General features: G+C 41.4%; 1 protein-coding gene and 1 pseudogene across 2 annotated transcripts in view; one reads left to right on the plus strand and one right to left on the minus strand.

Moving 5' to 3' along the window:
* Window positions 1-6,963, plus strand: part of CKAP2 (cytoskeleton associated protein 2) — a 22,586-nt gene extending 15,623 nt beyond the window's left edge. For both annotated transcript variants that reach the window (XM_011927437.1, XM_011927438.1), the window contains exons 8-9: window positions 3,862-4,117; window positions 5,219-6,963. In XM_011927437.1, the coding sequence (XP_011782827.1) occupies window positions 3,862-4,117; window positions 5,219-5,465 (503 nt within the window). In that variant the 3' untranslated portion in view covers window positions 5,466-6,963. The remainder of the gene's footprint in view (window positions 1-3,861; window positions 4,118-5,218) is intronic.
* A 1,082-nt stretch (window positions 6,964-8,045) lies between these two features.
* LOC105501465 lies at window positions 8,046-14,197 on the minus strand (annotated as a pseudogene).
* Between the last annotated feature and the right edge of the window lie 5,831 nt (window positions 14,198-20,028).

Consider the following 20,028-nt stretch of genomic DNA (forward strand, 5'->3'; position numbering starts at 1 on the left):
GGCAGGCATGCACCATCACGCCCATCTAATTTTGTATTTTTAGTAGAGATGGGGTTTTACCATGTTAGGCAGACTGGTCTTTACCTCCTGACCTCAGGTGATCCGCCCACCTTGGCCTTCCAAAGTGCTGGGATGACAGGTGTGAGCCACTGTCCGGCCAACAGTTTGAACTTTTAAAGTCTCTTGATATATGCTGCCAGATTGCTTTCCAGAACAGTATTAGTACTCTTTTAGTATGCAAAATTAATTTAAGATGTAGAGATCTAGGTTGAAGGGCTAAACCTTAAAAAAAAAAATCGAAGCGCATACTAAAGTTCTAAATTAAGGCCAGGCTCGGTGGCTCACGCCTTCCCAGCTCTTTGGGAGGCCGAGATGTGCAGATCACCAGGTCAGGATATGGAGACCATCCTGGCTAACACAGTGAAACCCCGTCTCTACTAAAAATACAAAAAATTAGCTGGGCATGGTGGCGGGCGCCTGTAGTCACAGCTACTCGGGAGGCTGAGGCAGGAGAATGGTGTGAACCTGGGAGGCAGAGTTTGCAGTGAGCTGAGATTGCGCCACTGCACTCCAGCCTGGGAGACAGAGCAAGACTGTGTCTCAAAAAAAAAAAAAAGGTCTAAATTAAGTATGTTATGTGAGTTTTTGATTACATGTATTAACTGAAAAAAAAAAAATCTGTTCATTGGTGTTAATATGTTAATGGTTGTGCTAATTACTATGCTAATTGCTGTGTTGGAGGTCTTGCTTCTAATGGCAGCATGCTTAGTTCATCAGGGATTATTTCAATATATGGTGACTGCTAATATGTACCAGGGGAACATGCGGAACATCTATATGATCTGATCTTACTAGTAGTATTTAGTGAAGGAGCTTGAGAAGCAGGGAGAGAAGGGGAAACCGAGGAAAGACTAGTATACCACAAACAAAAGGAGGAGAAAAGTTTAAGAATAACCCAGTCCTGGCCAGGCACGGTGGCTACATGCCTCTGTAATCCCAGCACTTTGGGAGGCTGAGGCGGGTGGATCACAAGGTCGAGAGATTGAGACCATCCTGGCCAACATGATGAAACCCCATCTCCACTAAAACCACAAAAATTAGCTAGGCGTGGTGGTACATGCCTGTAATCCCAGCTACTCGGGGGGCTGAGGCAGGAGAATATCTTGAACCCGGGAAGTGGAGGTTGCAGTGAGCCAAGATCACACCACTGCACTCCAACCTGGTGACAGAGTGAGACTCCGTGTCAAAAAGAAAAAAAAAGAAAAGAATAACCCCGTCATGTCTCTTATTCACAAAAGACAGTGAAGTGGAAATTCAAATTTCATAAAAAGATCTTATAATTCTGTCTCTGGAGATACGTGGAAAGATGAAAGCAGTATTCTGATTAAGTTGCTCTTCCTATCTTATAGGATAATACTAGTTGGTGTTTTCTAGCAGGTATAATTTTTGATTAGTCTTTAGATAGGGGAAGGAGCCATCATCCATGAACTCTTGGTTTTCTTAAATGTATTAATTGTAAGTTCTGGATATAAAACCAACTTCACAAATCAGTTATTTGTGAACAACAAAAGACCATAAGTGGTCGAAGTAGCTCAGAAGAGGGTTAAAAAAAAAAAGACAAATAATAAGAAACAAGCACCATGTGGGTGTTTCACAGCTACCTCAAACACAAATAGCCAAACTTGAACACACAATTTTCCCCTAAACTTGATTCTTCTTTTAGTTCTCTGTCTTAATGAATGGCCCTCTCTGGTTGTCCAGGTCAGAATCTTGGTGTGATTGTTTACTCCTTCTTTCTTTCCCAGTTCCCAACCATTATTCCCCAGCTAATCAAATTCAGTTTAACTTCCTAAGTATCTCTTAAGATCTATCTACTTCACTCCATTCTTACTCTCTTTTCTATAGTCAAGATGACCTACACTCTTACCTAGACTATAACAGTGGCCTTCAAACTTAGTTTCCTGCCTCTCTGCTCTTGCTTCATTCCAATCCATTCTCAACACTGCAGACTAAATGCTCTGTCACTCATCTGCATAAATTCCTGAGTCCAGCCTCTTCTCTTTCCCTCTCCCCTACATCCCTGAATTTCTCTTTCTTTTTTTCCATTTCCTGAAAGGGGTTATACTCTCTTTTCCCTCCAGGTCTCTCCGAGACAATCTTCTGCTTTTTCTTAATTTCTACTTATCCTTTAGACTTCAATTCAAATGTCACTTCCTTGGAGTAGCCTTCCCTGATGATTTCCCTGATATACCATCCCCTCTCCTCTCAGCCTAGGTTTAGTGCACCTTTTTTGTGCTCCCTTTTTCTTCCCTATGCAATATTTGATGCATTTGATTGGTTTCTATTTAGTTGTTTGTCCTGTCTTTTGCATTATGTAAACTCAATAGATAAGGACAATGTCTGAAGTTCTTGACCATTGAGTCTCCTGTGCTAATGCAATGCCTGGCACATATTTGGCACTTAAATATTTGTTGAATTAATCTATATTCTTTTCTCTCTTCTTCAGCTTCCTCTTAAAACTCAGTCACTGTCATGCAACTAAAACTTCTCTTAGTAAAAATTTTTAATAATTTTCCTAATAATTAAATCCAGAGGTTTTTTTCAGCTCAATGGATTTACCAGGATGTCTCACAAGTATTTCCAGCCTAACATGTTTTTTTTGAACCCTTTGTCTGCCCTCACTGCATTCCCATACCCCACATCCTTTTCTCATACCCAACATCCCTTTCTCCCAAAAAAGAAAAGAAAAAACCCTTCTCTGGCATTTATGACTCTTAAGAAATTTTAGACAAGATGCTCCTAATACATTTGCACACTCATTTCTACACAGTCATGCATTCATTTGTTAATAAGTTCTGACTTGGGTGGATGTGGTGGCTCACGCCTATAATCCCAACACCAGAAGGCCAAGGTGGAAGAATCGCTTGAGGTCAAGAATTCAAGACCAGCCTTGGCAACATAGTGAGACCCCATCTCTACAAAAAAATGTAAAAATTAGCTGGGTATGGTGGCAGACACCTGTAGTCCCAGCTACTTGGGAGGCTTTGGCAGGAGGATCACGTGAACCTGGGAAGTTGGGGCTGCAGTGAGCTAAGATTATGCCACTGCACTCCATCTTGGGTGACAGAACAGCAGACACCCTGTCTCTAAAAACAAAAAAAAGAATGTTCTCAGAAATATTTCTCAGACTGGACCCTTCCTTCCTGTCCAACCTCTTCCTTACTTAGGCTATTACAACAACCTTGTCATCTTGCCATCACAGATTGTTACTTTTCATTCTCTGCCATTCTAGACAGTCCTTTATATTGACCAAATTTAATTATATCTGTCTCTGGCGAATTGTTTTTACCAAACTTCTTTCATATAAAGCTCATTAAAATCCAGCTCTTGCTTACCTATCTAAGCTCAATACCTCCTGCTCCCACTCCTAACCTTGCTCCTTACCCTATATTCTAAACACACTGGCTCTTTAACATTATGTTAATAGATTGTTTTCTTTTATGTGCCATATTAAGGTTGTCTTCCTTGGTCTTGGTCAAGTACTCATTTTTAAGACTCAGCCTGAATGTCGCTTGTCCCATTCCCTAACCATCTCCCTATAGCACAAGCAAAGTTAGTTGTTTCTTTTTGTGGGTTTTAAGAATCGTTTGTTCTTATTTCATATATAGCATTTATTTCATTTTATAATATTATTTGTTATATAGTTGGCAGCAGTATTTGCTGAGGAAAAGGAATGGTTCAGAGATGGCAATTGTGTTCTTTTATTTTGAAAATTTGGCCAACTAGGAACACCTTTAATGTCTTCTGATTTTGTTCTTTAAATTCAGCCAAAAGCTTAATCTATAAATGTATTTTCTATAGGAGAAAATATGGAGAAGGCTTGTGCAACCAAGGAAGAAGTCAAAGAAGTCAGTATTGAAGATACAGGTGTTGATGTAGATCCAGAAAAACTGGAAATGGAGAGTAAACATCATAGAAATTTGCTATTTCAAGATTGTGAGAAAGAGCAAGAGAACAAAACAAAAGATCCAACCCATGATGTTAAAACCCCCAATACAGAAACGAGGACCAGTTGCTTAATTAAATATAATGTGTCTAGTACGCCATACTTGCAAAGGTAAACTTTTAAAATGTACTATGATTTGTTTTCATGCTTGGGGATAATAAATATGGCATTTAAAAATCTTTGAGATAGCTTCAGATTACAGCTACCATGTATTAATATGGAAAAGTTTTCAGGCCAGTCATGGTATCTCACGCCTGTAATACCAGCGCTTTGGGAGGCTGAGGCAGACAGATCACTTGAGCCCAGGAGTTCAAGACTATCCTAGGCAACATGGCAAATCCCCATCTCTACAAAAAAATACAAAAAAATTGGCTGGGCAAGGTGGTGTGTGCCTGTAGGCCCAGCTACCTGGGAGGCTGTGGTGGGAGGATCACTTGATCCCAGGAGGCAGAGGTTGCAGTGAGCCAGGATCACGCCACTGCACTCCAGCCTGGATGACAGAGCAAGACCCTGTCTCAGAACAAAAAAGAAAACAGAAAAGTTTTTAAACAACTAGAATGTCATGAGAACATTTCACCTCTTAAATACTGTATTTACTTTCCCTAACTATTGCCATTTTGAAAAAGAAAACTTTTTTTTTATTTTACTTGAATCTGTGTGGTTTCTTTTTTTTTTTTTTTTTTTTGAGATGGAGTCTCGCTCTGTCGCCCAGTCTGGAGTGCAGTGGCTGGATCTCAGCTCACTGCAAGCTCTTCCTCCCGGGTTTCCGCCATTCTCCTGCCTCAGCCTCCCGAGTAGCTGGGACTACAGGCGCCCGCCACCTCGCCCGGCTGGCTAGTTTTTTGTATTTTTAGTAGAGACGGGGTTTCACCGTGTTAGCCAGGATGGTCTCGATCTCCTGACTTCGTGATCCGCCCGTCTCGGCCTCCCAAAGTGCGAATCTGTGTGTTATTAATAAGAGTAGGTTTTGGCATTCAGGAATTAGCCAGTTCTACAGATACTCAGGTATCTACTGTGTACAAGTTGTAATGACAAATTGAGAAAAGGCTAAGTTTCTCACTTCAGTGAGCTTATAGTACCTCTCTAAAAGACAATTACATGCTTTTACATGGTTATAACATACAAGCTATGTAGTATGGTACATATCATGAAAGTACAGAGTAAAAATGTTAACATGTTTTTGAACTCTGGGAATACTGTTTTAATTTTCAGTGTGAAAAAGAAGGTGCAGTTTGATGAAACAAATTCCGCATTTAAAGAGCTGAAGTTTTTAACACCAGTGAGACGTTCTCGACGTCTTCAAGAGAAAACTTCTAAATTGCCAGATATGTTAAAAGATCATTATCCTTGTGTGTCTTCATTGGAACAGCTAACGGAGTTGGGAAGAGAAACCGATGCTTTTGTATGCCGCCCTAATGCAGCACTGTGCCGGGTGTACTATGAGGCTGATATACCATAACAGAAATAAAGCTCTGATAGGGAACGGGGTTTTTATTATGTGTGGGGTATTTTGTTTTGAGTAGCTTTATATTGCCCTTAGGTCTGGAGTTGGCCTTGTACCTATGTATCCTAAGTATTCACGGCAGTGAACTCCTTTATTAACATTCATGTTATGGCAAGAGTTGTCCTGCTCTGCATTGGAAAGCTAATCCTACCTTGTCAATCTCAACCGACTATTTTTTTTCTTTCAGATAGGTAAATTTTGTCAGCTAGTTTACTATGTTCCTTGAATATAAACAGGTTATAATACTACCCTGTTCACTTTACTAAGTATAAGTACAGTAATGATGCATCATTAGCAAATGAGGTATTCTAGGTAAAATGTGTATGTTTGCCTTGACATGTTTTTAAAAGTGATGATGTACCTCTGCCTTTAAACAGAATGCTATTTTTTTTTCTTTTGGCCTTTCTTGGATTAATCAAAAATTGTATGGAATGACTCACTTGGAGTGCTAAGACACAGGAGGTTTAGCTTGCTTTACCAAATTCATGTTACCCAGACTTGTGTTCTCTTGTGTCCCTTGGACTGCCTGTTGATTGATGAAAAGTGTCTGTACTGTCACTTTTTGTCAGTAGTAGTCTGTGGTCTCGTGGCCTCTTTAGATTATAATTGGGGTCACCAAGAAGGATACTTAATTAAATATCCCATTTCTAAGAGAAGATACTTTGTGTGAGAAAGGAAAGATGCCAGATTTAGTGGTTTAACTTCTGTAACTTCACTTGATAGATTTTAAACAATTAGAATGGACTTAGGGAAAGAATATATCATACTGAATAAATGTCATTCTAGTTTAGACAGCTTTCTAAAATACCTGATACTAATACTTGTTCCCTATAACATAAAAACTTCACTGTTAAGTCATGTCCCCTGAAACATGATAGTTACATACACAGTTTTCTCTCTACACATAAATAACACTACTAAAGTTGTTTTGTAAGGTTCCAAACTAATAATTATATGGCACATATCTGTCAACTCTGCAGTTTCAAATAAGTGACTTTTTAATTGTAAAAGATTAGTTTAAAAACTGTATGAATGTGGTTGAAGATCACATGCTTAGTCGTTTTTATGTTCATTCCATTTGTATATCTTTTTCTATTTATTGACTTCTCATGTTCTAGAGAGTAGGACTTTTATTCTGTGTACTGATATATATACAATTAAAATATCTGTATAATGATGTTTTAATGAAGTTTATTTCAACAAATATTTTATGAAATGCAGATTAACCACAGTGAATGAATTTTAGCTTTCCTTTTGAAATGTGAAATACATTGTAAGATTCGACTTGCGGTTTTTGACACCGAAGTACATGCTTAATGGTATATTTTCAAAAATCATCAGTCTACTTATATAAACTTTACCTAATTTTTTTCACTTTAACAAAAACATAACTATGTCTTTTTTCATACTTTGACCCAAAATATGCCATTTTGAAATAAAGTTCAAGCTTTGATACACCCTCAGCTTTTTAATATCCATACCGTATAATTCATTTCTCCATATAGCATAGCTTGAAATGCCTTTGTAAAGAGAACTCAAGATAGAACTTTTACCTGAGGGGAAAATCTGTCTCTAAATAGTCCTAGTTCTAACATTCAACCAGAGGTCTTATTCCTTTTCTGATGCTTAAGGACAGCTATGTTATCTCTTCCTAGGTTTGTTCCAAGCTAAATGATATGATACTGTGCATAAGCATCCAGTAGAGACATAACAGGGACCCCTCTTAAGGGCCTGCTTGGATCTTCCCTTGCGTAGTAATAAAGGAAAAATCTTGAGTCTCTTCAAGGGAAATTCCAGGTACCTAGCTGACCTCAAAACAGTGAATTGAGCAGCCTGGAATAAGGAAAAAAGGTTTGGTTCCCTATAGAAATGAAAGATAACATCTTGACATTTGAATGTTTTAGAAACACATCCATACCAGATGAAAATGCCAACCACTGTCACGTGGACCTCAGATAAGGGGAAACAGAACTAACTCTTACCACGATTCTTTGTTCTAAATTTCTTCCTGAGGGGCCTAGAGAATCATGCCCACAGGCCAAACCTTAACATTCCTTTCTGCTGACCCCAGGTTTTTAAACAAAGCCCTATTTTATCCATTGCAAAGCTCTGAATCTACCTATGACCTGTAAGCCCCTGCTTCGAGGTAACCACCTTTTTGGGCCAAACCAATTATAACCTCCATGTATTGATTTATGATTTTGTCTGTAACTTCCACTTTCCTAAAAGGTACCCCTGCCATTAAAAACCCTGTCTTCCAGCTGGGCATAGTGGCTCACGCCTGTAATCCCAACACTGGGAGGCCGAGGCAGGTGGGCTGAGGCAGGAGAGCCTCTTGAGTAGCTGAGATTACAGGTGCCCACCACCATGCCCGGCTAATTTTTGTATTTTTAGTAGAGGTGGGGTTTTGTCATGTTGGCCAGGCTGGTCTTGAACTCCTGACCTCAGGTGATCCGCCCACCTTGGCCTCCCAAAGTGCTGGGACTACAGACGTGAGCCATTGCGCCCGGCCTAAAAAATTTTGTTTTTTGGAGGGGATACCAAATTTCTTTATTTGAAGGAATGGTACAAATCAAAGAACTTAAGTGGACGTTTTGGTACAACTTAGAGAAAAGGTAAAGGATACCCCAACATGCATGCACTGCCTTGGTGACCAGGGAAGTCACCCCATGGCTATGGGGAAATTAGCCTGAGGCTTAGCTTTCATTATCACTGTCTCCAGGGGTGTGCTTGTCAAAGAGATACTCTGCCAAGCCAGATTCGGGTGCTCCTATCTTGCGCAAGTTGGTCACGTGGTCACCTAATTCTTTGATGGCTTTCACCTGCTCATTCAGGTAATGTGTCTCAATGAAGTCACACAAATGGGGGTCATTTTTATCAGTGGCCAGTTTGTGCAGTTCCAGTAGTGACTGATCCACATTTTTTTTCAAATGTAATGCACACTCCGTCGCATTCAGCCCGCTCTCCCACCCCAGTCTTCACAGTCTGGTTTCTTGATATCCTGAAGGAAGATTCGGCCATCTAGTTGTTCTGCAGCTTCATCAGTTTCTCCGCATGTTCCCTCTCCTCGTGAGATTGGTGAAGAAAGTATTTGGCAAAGTTCTTCAAGGCCACGTCATCGCGGTCGAAGTAGCAAGACATGGACAGGTAAATGTTGGAGGCGCAGAGCTCCAGGCTGATCTGGCGGTTGATGGCGACCTCTGAGTCCTGGTGTTAGCTCCTGCGCACCTGCGAGGCGGACGCGGTCGTCGTGGCGGAGGCTAAGGATAGGCGGTGGCAGTGGCGGTGGCGGCGGCGGCGGTGGCTGCACGGCGCAGGGGCGGCGGCGGGGGCCTTGGGGCGAGCCAAGGGCGCAGTGAAGAGGTGACGGAGGCCTGGCTATGGGCAGCCGGCCGGGATGGGGGACGAGCGCCGGGTTCCGTCCAAGCACTGTTGAAGCAGGAAACCCCGACGACTCTCGGCGAAGAACGTCTGGCCTAAAACATTTTTAAACAAGCAAGGAAGGATTCAGTTTACCACTCATAAATTTATCTGAAACTAATCCTGAAGGTTTTATTCCAGTGGGGGGAAAAAAAAATCTAGCCAGGCACGGTGGCATATACCTATAGCTCCAACTACTCAGTAGGGTGAGGCAGGAGAGTCACTTGAGCCTAGGTGTTCAAGGCTAGTGTACACTGTGATCATACCTATGAATAGCTCCTATACTCCAGCCTGGCAACATAGCAAGACCCTGTCTCTGAAAGAAAAAAAAGTAAGTCTGAGATGTTAAGAAAAGGGTTAGCCACGGGAGGAGGATTTGCTCCTAGTGTTGTTGGATCTAAAACCTCCCCCACGCCATTTTTCCCCTTCCTTGGGGATCTAGATGGTTCATGCCCACAGCTGCCCTGCCCTGCTGATGGTTCTCTGGTCATTCCAGCTGCGGCAGTCTCTCACTGCCTGCCTCTTCTCAGGATGCCACCTCTGCTGCCAGTGTGGGTGGGTGGACGTGGTGTCCCCCCATCCTGCTGCTACTGCTGTTGCCAGTTTCTCCCTCAACTGCTGCCAAAACACATCATGTGTCTTTTTATTACTATAAATTAATTGATAAAAGTTCAAATGTATGAACTTAAAAGTTCACTAGCTCACAATGATATAATTACAAGTAATTAAAATTTTACTTTTTGTGAGTTTTATACCATAGAACCACGTTAAAATAATTTTTCCTTAATAATAAAGTAATATATGCTCATTATAGAACATTTGAAAACAAAATTGCTCCATTCCTGTTCATCAGCTTGGGGTACAAAAGGAAATCTCATTTGGTCAATATTAAATTAGATGGTTATATAGCCTGGGCACGGTGGTTGATGCCTATAATCCCAGCAGGTTGGGAGGCCAAGGTGGGTGGATCACCTGAGGTCAGGAGTTCAAGAGCAGCAGGGCCAACATGAAATCCCGTCTCTACTAAAAAAAAAAAAATACAAAAAATTAGCCTGGCGTGTTGGTGGGTGCCTGAAGTCCCAGCTACTCAGGGGGCTGAGGTAGGAGAATGGCGTGAACCTGGGAGGCGAAATTTGCAGTGAACTGCGATCGCACCACTGCACTCCAGCCTGGGCGACAGAGTGAGACTCCGTCTCAAAAATAAAAACAAAGAAAAAAGAAATTATAATAAAAATTGAATAGAAACAATTTAATGTAGTTCAATTTACTGTACATGTGTTGTTGAATAATTTGAAGATTTCTTTCAGATACCCATGACACTTCAGAGTGTAACTTCTAAAAACAAGCTTGTGCTTCCCTACAAAACCCAAAATATAATTATTATACCTAAGAAAGCAATTCCCTAAAAAAACTAATATGGAAGTCTATGTTCGGATTTCCCCAAGTGCCCACAAAATGTCTTTTATAGCCCTTCTTTTTCTGATTCAGAATCCAATCAAGATTCATGCATTGCACTTGATTATGGCTTCTTTCATTCTACATTATCCCCCACATACCCTTTTGTTAAAAATGACATTGACTTTTTAAATTGATGGGGTGGGTTGTCTTGTAGAATGTAGATTGCCCTTTATTTATTTCTGGACTATCTTTTCAAGGATGTTTAGATAAAACAGCCTTAGAAGGTGAAGACGGCATCTCCCTCTGCAGCAAAGTAATTTAAAATGTTTTTATTGTAAAGAGCATATAAAATTTACCATTGTTAATTGTAGAGTTCAGTAGTGTTAAGTATATTCACATTGTTGTGGAACCAATCTCTGAAACGTTTTCATCTTGCAAAACTGAAACTCTATACCCATTAACCAACACCTCCCCATCTCCCTCTCCCTCCAGCTTCTGGCAACCACTGTTCTGGCTTTCTGTTTCTAGGAATTTGAGCACTTTAGGGAACCTCACATGAGAGAAATCACACAGTATTTGTCTTTTTGTGACTGGTTTATTTCACTTAGCATGATGTCCTCAAGGTTCATTCATGTTGTACCATGTGTCAGAATGTCCTTTCTAAGGATGAATAATGTTCCATTGTATATTTACAACATATATATTGTATGTTGCAAACATGCCACATTTTTCTTATCCATTCATTCATCATTAAACATTGGTAATGCTTCCATCTCTTGGCTATTGTGAATAATGCTGTTATGAACATGGCTGTACAAATATTTCTTTGAGATCCTGCTATCAATTCTTTTGGCGATATGCCCAGAAGTGGAATTGCTGGATCATATGGTTATTTCTAGTGTTAGTTTTTTTGAGGCACCACCATGCTGTTTTTCATAGCACGACACCATTGTACATTCCCACCAACAGTGTACAAGACAGTGTACTCTGTCGCCCAGGCTGGAGTGCAGTGGCGTGATCTTGGCTCACTGCAACCTCCACCTCCTGGGTTCAAGCGAGTAGCTGGGACTACAGGCACGTGCCACCACGCCCGGCTACTTTTTTGTATTTTTAATAGAAACGGGGTTTCTCCATGTTAGCCAGGATGGACTTGATCTCCTGATGTTGTGATCCACCCTCCTCGGCCTCCCAAAATGCTGGGATTACAGGCATGAGCACCGCACCCAGCATAACTTGTATTTTTTAGTAGAGACAGGATTTCACCATGTTGACTAGGCTGGTCTTGAACTCCGAACTCAGGTGATACACCCGCCTCGACCTTCTAAAGTGCTGGGATTACAGATGTGAGCCATGGCGCCCAGCCTCATTGTGTTTTTGGTTTGTATTTCCCTAATCATTAGTGAAGTGCTTGTGGGCATGTGTATATCTTCTTTGGGGCAATGTCTTTTCAGATCTTTTGCTCATTAAAAAAAATTGAGTTGTTTTTAATTGAGCTGTAGGAGTTCATTGTATGTTTGTCTATTAACCCCTTGTCAGATGTTTGATTTACAGATATTTTTTCTCATTCTCTGCATTGCCTTTTAACTCTGTTGATTGTGTCTTTTCGTGCACAGATCAAGTCAGATTTTAACATTATATATTAGCTTCTATAATTTGATATTTGAATACTTTTTCTCATACTGATCAACTTGGTTTCTAATAATATCAAAATATTTACTTTGTCCTAAAAATACACAAAATAGTCACAAAATCAAAGTGCTATATTTACTACTAAAAATAAGATACAGTATGAAGTTCAATATGTCTTTGAAATTCTTTTTGTCCTTAGAATATACAGTGGTAAGATGTATATCTTATACAGTATTCAAAATTCATTCAAAATTCTTGTCTCTGTGTGGCTATATTACCAATTCAATACAGAGTTTGGGTAATTCATTTCAGTCTGTTTTTAATTTTAGTGTTTGCTTGGTTTTTATTTCATTTTCTTTTTTTTTGACATGGAGTTTCCCACTGTCACCCGGGATAGAGTGCAATGGCATGATATCCGCTCATTTCAACCTCTGCCTCCCGAGTTCAAGAGATTCTCCTGCCTCAGTCTCCCAAGTAGCTAGGATTACAGGCATGTGCCACCACGCCCGGCTAATTTTTTGTATTTTTAGTAGAGATGGGGTTTCACTATGTTGGCCAGGCTGATCTCGAACTCCTGATCTTGTGATCCACCTGCCTCGGACTCCCAAAGTGCTGGGCTCACGCCTGTGAGCCACCGTGCCTGGCATTGGTTTTTCTTTAAATATGTAAAATAGTTACATGGATTAAAAAGAAAATGTCTATAAAAAGATATATTCAGAAAAGTTTTTTGCTTCCATTCCTATCTCATTTACCCCATTCCCCAAACTCCTACCCCAGAGGTTGTTTATTTGACCTTCCAGTATATATTTATGCAAAATTAAGCTATATATTTATATGTTTATATTTATATTCTTATTTCCTCCCATTCTTTACACAAAATATAACAATACTGGAACCTTGAAGCACTTTACTTTATTTTTTTTATTTTTATTTTTTTTTTGAGGCGGAGTCTCGCTCTGTCGCCCGGACTGGAGTGCAGTGGCCAGATCTCAGCTCACTACAAGCTCCGCCTCCTGGGTTCACGCCATTCTCCTCCCGAGTAGCTGGGACTACAGGCGGCCGCCACCTCGCCCGGCTAGTTTTTATATTTTTAGTAGAGACGGGGTTTCACCATGTTAGCCAGGATGGTCTCCATCTCCTGACCTCGTGATCCGCCTGTCTCGGCCTCCCAAAGTGCTGGGATTACAGGCTTGAGCCACCGCGCCCGGCCAAGCACTTTACTTTAAATGCATGAATCTTAAACTTTCTTTCTACTTAAAAAAAATCTGCAAATAAGGGTCATAATAACCTCATGAACTTAAGATATTGTTTGTTCTAAACAGTAAATTATGAATACCTATTTAAAAATAAGATGGCAATGAAGGATATTCATTGTATCATCATGGACATGTATTACTATCTTACCTTTGTTGTTCTTATTCTCCTTCCCTGTCTATGGTAAATATACAGCTGCCTGAGAGAATGGATTTACAAGCCTATATTCCCATAGTACTTGGCTCATAAACCAGTTTTCCATTCCTCTCATTGTTTTACAGTTATTTATATATCTTTTCCCCCAATAGTGTGTGAGCTCTGAGAGCAGGGAGCATATATCCTATTCTTTTTTGTATGTCAAGCCGCATGCTACAGGGGAAAGTTCATTGTCTTTGGAATCTTGTCTATATCACTTCCCAGCTGCGTGAGTCTGTGCATGTTACTTCACCACTGTGGACTTCAGTTTTCTCATTTACCAAAAAGTAATATCCTCTTGCAGGACTCTTGATAACACTAAATGAGACCGTGTAAGTAAAGGGCCCCATGAGTGGCCCACCATCCTCTGAGCTTCCAATGCTATGGGGCCAATATTTTGTTTGTTCCTAGATTCAACTTCCCTTTCTGTTGTGACATTAGCTCTTTCGATAAATTCTACATACATATTTGTTTATTGTCTGTATCCCAACCAGTCAAAACCACCATGATATGCCTGTACTTGCTCTATTGAGAATAGATGTTCTTTCTTTCCAATTTATAGCAAAGATGGAGTTAGTGTGGGGGGTGAGCTGGTAACACCTGTTTCACAACTCTAGGGAGCAACATTCTCACAGACCAGGGTGAAAGATGGCCCCTGAGAGACTGTGCAACTTGACAGCCTGGCTTTCTATCCTCCAACCTACACACCTATTTGTTTCTAAGCCGTTTTTTACTACTTTTTCTTTACCTCTTGTACTTGTGCTTAGGAACTCATGCTTTCCCTTTAGCATCAAGCTTCTTGGAGAAGTTATTTACTCCATTGCTCCCCTTTTATTAGCAATTTTCTTCCTCTTTTCCATTCACTCTTCAATTAATTGCAGTCTAGCTTTTGGTTTCCGTAGATTGAAACACATTCCAGAAAAATCAGTTTAATTTCAAAGCCTTTGCACTTGCTCACTGAAACTTTTCATCACTCTATTACATTGGATTCATACCTCTCCCAACCCCAATTTCATATCCTCCTTACCTGATTTATTTTTTCAGAGCACTTACTCAATACATTAAATCTTCACCTATTTATTTGCTTATTGTCTGTGTTTCCTGCTAGAATGTAATCCTAGAGGGCAGGGATTTTCCTTTTTTTTTTTTTTTGACACAGAGTCTCACTCTGTCATCCAGGCTGGAGTGCAGTGGCATGATCTCGGCTCACTGCAAGCTCCGCCTCCCAGGTTCATGCCATTCTCCTGCCTCAGCCTCCTGTGTAGCTGGGACTACAGGCGCCCACGACCACACCCGGCTAATTTTTTGTATTTTTAGTAGAGACGTGGTTTCACTGTGTTAGCCAGCATGGTCTCAATCTCTTGAACTCGTGATCTGCCCACCTCGGCCTCCCAAAGTACTGGGATTACAGGCATGAGCTACCATGCCTGGCCAGGATTTTTATTTCCTATTTTGTTCGCTGCTTTATTCCCAGTGCCTTTAATAGGAGATGCACCTAATGGGTGCTTCATGCATATTCACTGACTTGAACAAATAAATGCATTTTCTTATCTCCACATTCATTGTGTCCTTTTCCATGTCCTCCTTGACTTCTCAGGGACACTTGACACTTGCTTCCGTGTGCTTCCATGACCACACTCTCTCTTGGGTTTCCTCCTGTTTTCATACCACTTTCGTATTTCCCTTTGCCAGCTTCTTTTCTTGTTACTCTTAAATATTGGCCTTTCTGGTGTTGTCCTTGTTATCTTTCTCTTCCTATTGTACGCTTTTCCAGACAAGCTTCTCTACACTCGGGGATTCTAATACCATCCACAAGGTGAAAATTCTCAAGCATTTATTTCCAGCTCTTGACTGTGCTCTTCCCATCATTGAAATGGCCCCTCCCATCTTAAATCCCAACACAGTTTTTTCTCCCCAGACTGCTCTGTATTTAGGTTAAGAACCAACACACAACTGATTCCCCAAGTCAGAAACTGAAGAATCACCTTGAACTCCTTCCTCTCACCAGCACTCTGAAGCAGTAGGACACCAAGCTGCCGTGTTATCCCGGCTCGCTCCCTGCCCACTGCACCGCCTTATCATTTCTAGTTTGTCCTGTTTCACTCACTTTCTAAAATTCCCTTGCCTCTGTCTTGCCTTCCTCTAATTCATCCCACACGTGGCAGCCAGAGCATTCATTTAAAAATGCCAAACTGCTCATGCTTCTCCCCTTAAAGAGTCCCCCTTTTTGTGATTCTCAGCTGTCTGCAGAAATCATCCAAACTTCTTGGCACAGTATGGAAGGCCCTTCAAGATCTGTCACATCCTCTACCCTGACACAAATATTCTGCATATGGTATGGATTACTTATAATTCTTTTTTTTTTTTTTTTTTTTTTTGAGACGGAGTCTTGCTCTATCACCCAGGCTGGAGTGCAGTGGCCGGATCTCAGCTCACTGCAAGCTCCGCCTCCTGGGTTCCCGCCATTCTCCTGCCTCAGCCTCCTGAGTAGCTGGGACTACAGGCGCCCGCCACATCGCCCGGCTAGATTTTTGTATTTTTTTAGTAGAGATGGGGTTTCACCGTGTTAGCCAGGATGGTCTCGATCTCCTGACCTCGTGATCCGCCCGTCTCAGCCTCCCAAAGTGCTGGGATTACAGGCTTGAGCCACCGCGCCTGGCCACTTATAATTCTTTAAAGAAGCCACACTCCTTCTTATCTCCTTTGTACATGCTGTTCCCAGTGTACTTTGTACGTGCTGTTCCCAATGCACAGATGCTCTTCCACGCTTTGTCTATCTGGTAAGCTCCTACTCAGGTCTTCCCTGATATCCCCAGGCAGAAACAGAAGATTCCTCTGCGTCCTCTCCTACAAGTACCTCATTTACAGCACTGATTGCATTGGCAGAAATTGCTTTTCATATATCTATCTTCCTGAAGCATCTGTGAGCCCCAGGAAGGAATAAACTTCATTCTAACCATCTTTTTGAACTTTTTTCTTGGCACAGAATGTTTATTCCGGTATATTAAGTTGAACAATAAAAATACTACTCTTCATCATCACCTCACATTTAACATGAAATTCTCATTTAAAATGTTCCTAAGACACTTTCTCGGTGGTCCAGCATTGGGTGGTTGCTATTCAGTGCAGAAAGGGAGATGCCACCTAAGTGTGGTGGCAGAGTGTGGCTTGTCACCCACCAAGAAGCCCGAGTTATTGTCTCTTGACCTCTATGGACTTTGTGAGGCATTTAATCCTTCAGGCTTCAGTTTCCCTAACTAAAATGAAGGGAGGAATAACCTGAGTTCTGAGATTAAACAGAAAAGTGGAACTAAAGCATCAGCCATACTCTGTTTTGGCAACCAATTTGTAAGTTTTGCCATCCTAAAATAAGCTCTGTGTATTTTGTGCAATTATAATTTTGTATATTCATTTAATGTGTACCGGAGTTGTAGGCAGTCATTTTATTATTTTCATTTTTATATTTTTTAGAGACAGGGTCTCACTCTGTCATCCATCCTGGAGTAGTGGTTTGACCATAGCTCAGTGCAACCTTGAACTACTGGGCTCACGCAGTCCTCCTGCCTCAGCCCCCTGACTACAAGCATGCACCACCTATGTCTGGGTAGCAATGAAATCTCACTATGTTGTCCGGGCTGGTGGCAAACTCCTGGACTCAAGCAATCGTCCTGCCTCAGCCTTCCAAAGTTCTGGGATTATAGGCATGAGCCACCGTGCCCGTCCGTAAGTGGTCATTTTAGATCATAAACTCCATAAGGGCCAAAGGCCTTTTGACTCTCCACATATGGTTGAGTAGAGTACCTGCACTCCATATGTATTGGCTGAACTGACTTGTATAGTGTTCAGAATATCTTTATAGCAATTTCAGAAACACAAGATGAGAAGTAGATTTGCTGTGATTTTAGTTATAAATAGCAAGGGAAAAATGTTTTGCTCCTGGTAAAGGAAAGGCACCAGTTTATCCAAAGGACTGAGAAAGGAAACTGATGCCTTGATCTGCTAAGTCCAAATCCTTTTGGTAAAATAGGGATGGACAAATGGAAAAACCTGCCCTAGATGCCTTTGTGATATGTTTGTTATGCTCAGAGTAGGTGCTCTGTAAATACCTGTTGGATGAATGTTGCATGACTGCAGTTCCTCTGTAGCTTTAAAGAGTTCCTAAGAGCAGTTAGCCATATCCCTTAATAGTACCTTTCTGCTGACAGCAGCCAGCTATGTATGCTGTTAGTACGGTTGCGAGATGATGAAGCAGGAGAGAGGTCAATTCTGAATAAACATCTAGGAATTTAGTAAGAGAGGTTGAGCAAAGAGCTGCATAAAACAGCTCTGGATACCAGTTAATGTAAACTTCATTCAGTTAGCTGTACTAACTTTTTGAAACACAAAGTCTGATGCCTGGTTACCTGAGCAATGACTCAGGCCCACAGGTGAGTTTTGGACAAAACATTTTATTTTGAATTATTTTTTGACGGGGCCAATACAATCCAGTTTTCCAGAGTTTCTAACACTCCCTATTATCTTGCTTTACTCATTTACATAACCTGTGAATCTCCTGAAACTTCTTCCTGGCTTAGAGGAAACTGAAACTAGAAAGAGAAACCTTTGGATGGCAAACTGGTCTAAAGTTACAATTTAATTTTCATAATTGGTTTAACCAAGCTTTCAGAGCGGATGGGCATGTTTCTTTATCTAATTTGTCTTAAAGCTTTGTTTACTGCTACGATCTGTGAAAGACTTAAAAAAGAAGGGCTTATGATGAGTAATTGTCCAGGGCCCCTTACAGATAGGCATATTTTCATTAATTAAGAATTGTTGGCTGGGCGCAGTGGCTCATGCCTGTAATCCCAGCGCTTCGGAAGGCCAAGGGCGGCAGATCACGAGGTCAGGAGATCGAGACCATCCTGGCTAACACGGTGAAAACCCGTCTCTACTATAAATACAAAAAAATTAGCCGGGCGTGGTGGCAGGCACCCGTAGTCCCAGCTCCTCGGGAGGCTGAGGCAGGAGAATGGCATGAACCTGGGAGGCGGAGCTTGCAGTGAGCCAAGATCGCACCACTGCACTCCAGCCTGGGCAATAAAGCGAGAATCTGTCTGGAAAAAAAAAAGAAAAGAAAAGAAAAGAAGAAAAGAAAAAGCAAGGCTGGTAAAACCACAGCAAGGCTAGGGGATGACTGCAAATTTTGGATAGGCTAGGAGCCATCCTGAGAGGGTTTTGTTACGGTTGGTGGTGGTGTGCTGATGATAGGACATGCTAACAGAGGGCAAGAAGGGTGACAAGATCCAGCTGGAATCAGCTGGGCCTTGAAATAAACCTGTAGAATGGCAAATCCATGCAGAAGTAGATGCAAGTCCATATACTACTTACATTTAAGATATTCTAGGATGTTAAGGAAAGAATTTGCCAGTGTTTGTACAATAACTCAGGACCACTATTTTTATTTCTAAATATTAAAGCTAAATGGGTATCCTGTGGGCATTGAAAGGTTAACTCCAAAGACACTGGTCTGCTTGGTGTCTACATTAGGCCACTGGTATAAATAATGCCAGCTAACAAGCGTTGAGACATTACCATGTGTGAAGCACTGGTGAAGATACTTCACGTGAATTTCATAATTTAATCTTTTATTATTGTGGTAAAAAATACATAACATGAAAGTTACCATCTTAACAATTTCTTTTTTTGTTTTGAGATGGAGTCTCGATGTCGTTGACCCGGGCTTGAGAGCAATTAGGCAATCTCTGCTCACTGCAACCTCCACCTCCCAGGTTCCAGCAATTCTGCCTCAGCCTCCCACCACCACGCCCCGCTAGTTTTTTGTAGTTTTTAGTAGAGACGGGATTTCACCGTGTTAGCCAGGATGGTCTCAATCTCTTGACCTCGTGATCCACCCGCCTCAGCCTCCCAAAGTGCTAGGGGTAAGCCACCACACCCGGCATGTTCTTTTTTTTTTTTTTTTTAAGATGAAAATTCATTTGTTTTTGGAGATGCCATAAGCTCAAGTTCTACTTCCAAAATATGTTTCAATCTGCCTAGGTCTTTTCATCTCTAGCCTAATGGCATATCTGTCTCTCTGAAGATTTACTACAGGAGCTTCTTCTGTTACCCTTTTTCTTTTTTTCTTTTCTTTTCTGTTTTTTTCTTTTCTTTTTTTTAGACAGAGTCTCACTCTGTCACCCAGGCTGGAGTGCAATGGCGCAATCTAGGCTCACTGCAACCTCTGCCTTCCGGGTTCAAGTGATTCTCCTGCCCCAGCCTCCTGAGTAGCTGGGATAACAGGCACCTGCCACAATGCCCAGCTAATTTTTGTATTTTGTTTTTAGATGGAGTCTCACTCTGTCCCCTGTCTGGAGTGCAGCGGCGGGATCTCGGCTCACTGCAACCTCCAACTCCCTGGTTCAAGTGATTCTCCTGCTTCAGTCTCCTGAGTAGGTGGGATTACAGGCACGCACCACCATGCCCAGCTAAATTTTGTATTTTTAGTAGAGACGGGGTTTCACCATGTTGGCCAGGAAGATCTTGATCTCATGACCTCGTGATCCGCCTGCCTTGGCCTCCCAAAGTGCTGGGATTACAGGTGTGAACCACTGCACACCACTGTGCCCAGCCTAATTTTTGTATT

The sequence above is a fragment of the Colobus angolensis genome, unplaced genomic scaffold (assembly GCF_000951035.1).
Source record: "Colobus angolensis palliatus isolate OR3802 unplaced genomic scaffold, Cang.pa_1.0 Scaffold712, whole genome shotgun sequence".
Taxonomy (NCBI): domain Eukaryota; kingdom Metazoa; phylum Chordata; class Mammalia; order Primates; family Cercopithecidae; genus Colobus; species Colobus angolensis.